This window comes from Protobothrops mucrosquamatus, unplaced genomic scaffold (genome assembly GCF_001527695.2).
Source record: "Protobothrops mucrosquamatus isolate PMUCROS unplaced genomic scaffold, P.Mucros_1.0 scaffold6463, whole genome shotgun sequence".
NCBI classification, from domain to species: domain Eukaryota; kingdom Metazoa; phylum Chordata; class Lepidosauria; order Squamata; family Viperidae; genus Protobothrops; species Protobothrops mucrosquamatus.
The window spans coordinates 8,843-16,324 of NW_015392287.1; the positions used below are offsets into that span (position 1 = coordinate 8,843).

General features: G+C 37.2%; 1 protein-coding gene across 1 annotated transcript in view; it reads right to left on the minus strand.

Annotated features, from left to right (window-relative positions):
- Positions 1–1,411: 1,411 nt before the first annotated feature.
- Positions 1,412–7,482, minus strand: part of LOC107300246 (neutral alpha-glucosidase C) — a gene marked incomplete at both ends in the record, with an annotated part of 7,850 nt that continues 1,779 nt past the window's right edge. The window contains 5 exons of the mRNA XM_015829583.1: positions 1,412–1,488; positions 1,916–1,980; positions 3,029–3,272; positions 3,878–3,979; positions 5,984–6,080. Coding sequence (XP_015685069.1) covers positions 1,412–1,488; positions 1,916–1,980; positions 3,029–3,272; positions 3,878–3,979; positions 5,984–6,080 — 585 coding nt within the window. The remainder of the gene's footprint in view (positions 1,489–1,915; positions 1,981–3,028; positions 3,273–3,877; positions 3,980–5,983; positions 6,081–7,482) is intronic.

A 7,482-nucleotide genomic window follows, 5' to 3' on the forward strand; every position in this document is an offset into this window, starting at 1 on the left:
GTTTTCAAATTAGTATATTTTCCATCCACTTCAAATAGAGGAGGAAAACATATTATTGCTGTTGTCTGATTGAGCTCCCAGAGATTTTGGAAGTTGAAATCCAGCAATGTCTGGAGTGCAAAAAATTGCCTATCCTGAAAAGTAACCATGAAAAAGAATCTGAACTTTTCTGTTGCTGTCTCTTTTAATAGGTGAGAGCGATTTCCTGGAATGAGCAGGTTCAAGCTCTAAATAGCTTTAAAGAATCAAAGCCTTATCTTAAATTGGGCATTTGTAAAAGCATTTCCAATTCAATACTGATGGTGGGTATAAGACATTATAATGATTGCTATCGTTAATACCTTATTCAAGTATCAAGTAAAGCATTGTCTGAGGAATCACAATTCTGTATCTAGATCAGTGGTGGCAAACCTATGGCACAGGTGCCAGAGGCGGCACTCAGAGCCCTCTCTGTGGGCACACGCGCCGTCACCCCAGTCCTAGGCCTTCAGCTGGGTTTTATAAAACCTTTTCGCTTTAGGCCTCTGCCACCATGTGCAAAAAAACAAAAAAACAAAAAACAAAACACGGTTCAATCAATCAGTCAATTTCAACTTCTCGTGGGAAAAAAAAGATCTTGCAAAGTTGGAATTGATTGATTGAACTTTTTAGTCCCACCCAGTCTGCCATTACCACCGCAGCCACACCCAGCCAATGGGCCATGCCCAGCCAATGGGCCACGCCCACCCAACACTCGACGATGCATAAGTGGGTTTTGGGTTGCAGTTTGGGCACTCGGTCTCTAAAAGGTTCGCCATCACTGATCTAGATCTCTGAGAATATTCTAGAAAAAATATGGTCCCATAAATAATTCAGTTAATATGTTATCTAGAAATTTATTTATCAAATTCATACACTGCCCATCTCACTATCTATTGGGCAGTTTACAGATTAGAAATGTATAAAAATAATGAATAAGACAGAATTAAAAACAGAGTTAACAACAAAGTTAAAAAAGGCAGAGGGAGTGCCCTCAAGCCACCAACCATCCCAGGATGGGATATCATTCTTGGATCTCCAGGTTAGTTGGCAAAGAGGTATTAAGGCTATTCCAGAAGGCCAGAAGAATGGATGCCCACTTCACCTCTGGGGACAAGATGTTCCATAGAGTGGGAGCAATGACTAATATATTCATTAGTACCTGGACCAAACTTGGTTAACTAGGCATTTCTGTAAAGAAAATTAAATTAGCAGTGTACAAATAGTACCCTGCACTCTTATTTTAGCAATCTCATGCAAAGATTTGTTTATATATATATATTTAATTAGTATCAGTGTATGTGTATATGTAAAGTGTATGTCAGCATGTGATGTGTGTGTGTTTGTATATGTGTGTGTTTGTGGGGAGGGAAATTCATTCCATTTCTCTTACCTCTTGTGTGCCTGGCAGAAAGACATTGATTGTACTGATTTTTGGAGCAGCGACTGGATGCACCAACAAAGCACTTCCTAAATTAAAAACATATAAAAATGCATTGTTCCATTTTTCTTCTCCTATAATTAGCACAATTTTAAATAATTGTTTGTAAGTATGATCTATACCCCCCTAGGAAGATTTTTATGCTCAGGTCTGTATCCATCATTGAACGTCTTATGCTCCTTAATTAACCCTGCTACCCAAGGAGACTGATTGTAATTACCACAGGAAAAAAACAACAACCTGACATCTATAATATAGAATACAAATGTGCTGAAGTAGCAATACCTCAGCCAAGTCAGAGGAGCCTCAATCAATACAATGATATGCATCTCCACCAATTCTTATGGAATTGACTATATAAATTGGAATAACGAACAACTTAGAAAAAAATAGATGGGGTACATAATGCTGTAACTTCAGAATAAATAGTAGATATTATGGATAATTTAAATTTACCAAGCATGTACTCATCTTCAATGCCAAAAGTTTCTAATTCCTTTGGAAATTCCACCCAGAGAGGCCTATAAAAAACAAAGGCATTTCACTATTTATACAAATGCTAAGGAGCATAATTTTCTCTCCTATACTGCATCTATTTATAGTTTCTTAAGTTCATGCTTTGGATGTGGGCATTAAAGTTGCTATTTTAACTATTTAAAATATCTTGGTGTGTGTGTGTGTGTGTAATCACTGCTATACCGCGTGAGCTTTATAATTATAATTACAAAATTATAATACAAAAGTGCTACAAAGAGAAACTTATTAAAAGCCTCAGAAAGAATCGTAAATGGTAGTTTATTAACTGAAATATTTAAACAAATCAGATTTAGCTGATTTGGTCCTATCCTCTCCCCTGACTGGCTCAACCAATTTTTTAGGATTTGGTCCCTGGTATGCCAATCAAAGACCAAAGAAAGCCAACAATCCCCACAAAGCTAATTTATAATAGTCCCAAAAGCACTAAATGGAAAGTTGGTTTAAAAATCTTTTGCTACTACTTTCTATAACAAAACTCTGGAAAGCTGTATATATAGAGAGTAAGGAAGATGATCTTGATGGATATATTCAAACTCTGTTGCCAAAGCAACAAGGGATAAAACATTAAGTCCAGAACACACTCAAAAGCAATTTAGATACCTTCCTAACTATAAGTCAGAAGAAGTAGTACAACATAATCAGACTTGCAAGATTGATATCAACTCTACTAAATAGACCAGACCAAGAAATCACCACCACAGATAAGCACTAAAACTACCTTTATTGAGATTATCTATAATAATAAGATCTTGAAAGTCTGATTGGGAATTATATTTCATACCTCATTTAATTCTAGAGAATGCAAAGAGTTTCAAGGTAACCCTTCCATTGGCCTGTTTTTTACCAGCTCATGATACACAGATGGTGTCCTAAGAGACCACAGCTAAAGTAGTGAACTAGCATCTGTGCTAGGCCTGCATTTCAATACATATTTCATTAACATTTCTATGTGGTATCTAACCATACACTCTATATTTGTTACAAATAGTTTAGCGTAAAGCAGAAATTGAACCTTTTCAATGACCAGCTTACCTCATAACTGGTTCAGCCATGCTGTGTGCCTGATAGAACAGCGTATAAAGGTAAGGAAGCAGGGAATAGCGCTCCTTAACAGCTTCCCTGATGATCTTTGTGTTCTTCTCCCCAAATAGCCAGGGTTCACGACGCTTGGTGTTCCTATTGGCATGGCCTCTGAAGAAAGGCTGCAAAGCCCCAGCCTGATACCATCGAACCAGTAGTTCTGGTTGTGGATTTCCAATAAATCCACCGACATCCGCTGGACATCAAAAAAATATTGTTTGCCAGAAATTGGTGAGAAATTCAAACTTCTTGGATTGTCCACCTTTATTAATAGAGTTATAGGCCATTCCTAAGACCAAGCAGACTAATTTTCAGAAAAACAATTTAGACAATTTTTGATTCAGCCTCTAATAAATGCAAAAAAGGCCAGGATACACTTTTTCAGAGCTGCTGGTAACCAGACTGAATAAAATTCAGGTAAATGAGTGGTCTGATTTGTTGTAATATTCATTAGGCTCCTAATGAATGGATCCCTTCTTAAGAATAGTTTACAGCTCATGATATGAATAGCATCCCTATAAAAGCCCACTTGGTACTGATGTTGTAATCCTTTCTTACCTAAGCACTGCAGCAGGTTAAATATAATTTTGCATTATTAAAGTGAATTATTCTTGATTGTGCACCGCATGGATAAATGTTTTAATTAAAAACAAATGACTTTTGAAGTATCTGAGTCTGTTTAAGACTTCAGAAGCTTCTCTTACTATTTTTTATTTTGTCTTAATGGAACATAATATACTTTCTGCAAGAGGAAAGGAAGCCCAGTTAAATGGAAATGAGAAAGAAATATATATATCTTACCACCACAGAAAGAAATTCCCGCAATGCTGATTGTCAGCAACATTGGAATGGAGATTTTCAAGTAACTCCAATCTGCTGTGTTGTCTCCAGTCCACACTGCACCTGAAGACAACATGGCAAAATCTTAACCCTATCTGTATTTAGCTATAAGGCCAATTGAATTGAATATATCATACTTTATGTCACTACAAATATATGTTGCTGGACTTACAAAGTTAATGACTCACTGGAAATTGTGTACTGCCATGAATGAACACAATTGCAAAAGCCTAAGTTACTTACAATACTGTTTCTGATTTAAGAAGAGCTGTATTCCACAGATCTTTATGGTTTGATTTTTAACACATATTCCGTGTAATGTGCTATGCATTCACATATGTCTTTAAGGCTGTAACTATATTTTGGAATATAATTAAGCAGAGGCATCTTTGTGTACCTAATGACAAAAGCAGTGCTGTGCCAATATGACACAAATTCTACCTCTTTTGTATGTGTGATACAGCACAAATAAGATGAAATAATGGAATTTGCACTTCATAAGGTCCTGTAGATGCCTCTATAACTAAGTGATTTTCACTGTCTTAAAAATCTGGCCATTCTAAAAGTTGGAATTTATTGCTCATTGTTTTTTTTTTATAATTTTCATTATTTACTTCTTTTTTAGTTAATTCATGTATTTATTCAATTTATATATGCCCATTCTCACCTAGAGATGGCTCTAGGCTGCTTATAATAATTAAGGTCCAGAATAGATAATATTTTTATTTAAAAAAATAATTTGCCATGTAAAAAGAGGCTAAAGTACAACAGCAAAGCCTTTGTTGTACTCTTCATATGTCAACATGTCAGGTGCTTTGCTTGTCTTCACATTTCAAATTCAACATCTTACAAATGTCTCACATAGCATGACTGTCATGACTGGGAGAACAGAGAGTATGATTTATTTATCATTGCATTTTATTAAAAAAGGTGATTTTATAAAATGAAGGTTACCAATACTCTTCAGAAATAAGCGAACAGAATGGTATGGATCTCGTTTGGACTCTAATTATCAAGCCAGCAGCTGAAATAAATCCACATTTCAGTTTAACAGCCTAAATCAGTGATGGCGAACCTTTTAGAGACCGAGTGCCCAAACTGCAACCCCAAACCCACTTATTTATAGCAAAGTGCCAGGGCTGCATCAGCATTGTTATGCCCTCAGGGGGGGTGGGGGGCATTGCCCACTGGGTGGGCATGGCTGAAGTAGTCACAGCAAACTTGGTGAGCGTGGCTGGGGCCAGTGCGGCAGGGGCCAGTCCCTCGCCATCTCTGGGACATCCCCGGGGGGCCAACGCCACTTGCTCGCCCACTTCCTGCCCTGTCATTTCCAAACGCCATGTGCTTGCTACTCTGGTGAACTCTGCTGGGGCAACGGCATGCATGCCCACAGAGAGGGCTTTGAGTACCGCCTCTGGCACGCGTGGCATAGGTTCGCCACCACTGGCCTAAATTGTTCTAAATCTGATTAACTATAATTCCTTGGAGGTCATTCTGATTTAACTGTGGATTATAGTAGAATTAAGGGGAATATGTGCACAATTAAACACATATGCTTGCATCTCTTTTACTTTCAAGCATACAATTGTTCAAACCACTGAGTAACCTAGAAATGATTAAATCCCAAAGCTCAGGTTGAATATGTCCTTTAAGCAAGCTGTATCTGGTTCCCGGTAGGCTTTCCAAATTAGAACTGTGCTAAATCCCATCTCCTATATTTCTGAGATTCTTTTATTCCCAAATAATAAGAGTTTTTTTCTACCTCTGCCTCAGTAAGATGAAAAAAAATTGAAAAGTTTACTGAGCAGAAAAGTAGAATTTCTTTCAGTTTTTTTCTTTAAAGAAGTCCAGCAGGATGGAGATCCTCATATTTTTATGTTTTCTTTCAAATCATCTGATCCTCTGACACATTGGCAAATAACCAACCATGGTTTAAGAACCACTGGGTTAATGGCTGTATGGGAATCTGAATGACAGTGAGCACTGGCAAAGCATGCCTTTGTCTTTTGTGCAACTGGCTTTTAAAGGAGCAATACCAGATAAAAATCAATCTTTCTCGACACTTACCATACTTCTGCGATCCAGCAAAGAAAGAGCGGGTAAGAACAAAGGGTCTTTCCAGCCCTCCACTTCGTTTCACCAGCCCTTCTGCAGTTGCCATTTGCTGAAAAAGTTATTATTACTACTATTATTGTTATTATACTGTTATTATATTAGATATCCCATCTTTATTTTGAACAACCCAGGGTGGTTTATTTTCCTCACAACTGTCTCAAAGATGCTCTCTCAAATGGCAATTGGAGTTTCTTTGTTTATCCTTGAAATCCTTTTTGCTTCTCATCCAAGGAGCTTCTTCAATTCAGAACTGAAGAAGTTTCTTGGGTGAGAAGCAAAATATCTTCAAGTAAAAACAAAGAAAGTCCAGTTGGTTTTTGAAAAAAGCACCTTTGGGACAACCGTGACATAGATGATTAGGTATCTCCATAGACATTTTCCTCACAACTGTGAAGTGGATTGGGCTGGGGGAGGGTAACTGGCCCAAAGTCTCCTAGCTGGTTTTCAAACTCATATATAAGGGGGACTAGAACTCATGATATCCTGTTTCTTATCCACCACTTTAATCACTATGCATCAAAGGAACGGTAAGCAAAACATTTTTAGCAAATGTAGCAATGGGATTGGAATTATACAGAAGTGAGCGCCAGGAATGATAAAATATAGCAAAGTATATTGAAATAGGAAACACAGAAGTGATACATCTTAGGAACAGAAAGAAAGGAATGAATGATATTGTAAACAACAACAACAACAACAATAATAATAATGTTAGAAGGGACCTTGGAGGTCATCTAATCCAACCCCCTGCTCAGGCAGGTAACCCTATACCATTTCAGACAAATGGTTGTCCAGTCTCTTCTTAAAAACTTTCAGTGTTGGAGCATTCACAGCTTCTGGAGGCAGGTTGTTCAACTGATTAATTGTTCTAACTGCCAGGAAATTTCTCCTTAGTTCTAGGTTGCTTCTCTCTTTGGTTAGTTTCCACCCGTTGCTTCTTGTCCTGCCTTCAGGTGCTTTGGAGAATAGCTTGATTCCCTCTTCTTTGTGGCAGCCCCTGAGATATTGGAACACTGCTATCATGTCACTCCTCGTCCTTCTCTTTATTAAACTAGACATACCCAATTCCAGCAACCGTTCCTTATGTGTTTTAGCCTCCAGTCTCCTAATCATCCTTGTTGCTCTTCTCTGTACTCTTTCTAGAGTAATGTACTTTATTTGTAATATTTTGGAACAAAAGATGATATTGGGCAATATACTTTACTGAAGTTGTTTTTAAGTAACATTAACAGCTACAAAGATTTTAAAATAATAATTATTATTATTATTATTATTATTTTAATTTCTATACCGCCCTTCTCCCGCAGGACTCAGGGCGGTGCACAGCATATTAAAACAGATATACATATCAATAAAAATAAAAACCCCTCTAAAACCAAATTAAAACCAAATATTCGAAGCTGTGTTCCAATTAAAATTATACTTAAAATCGTCCCTAAATAAAATCCTCC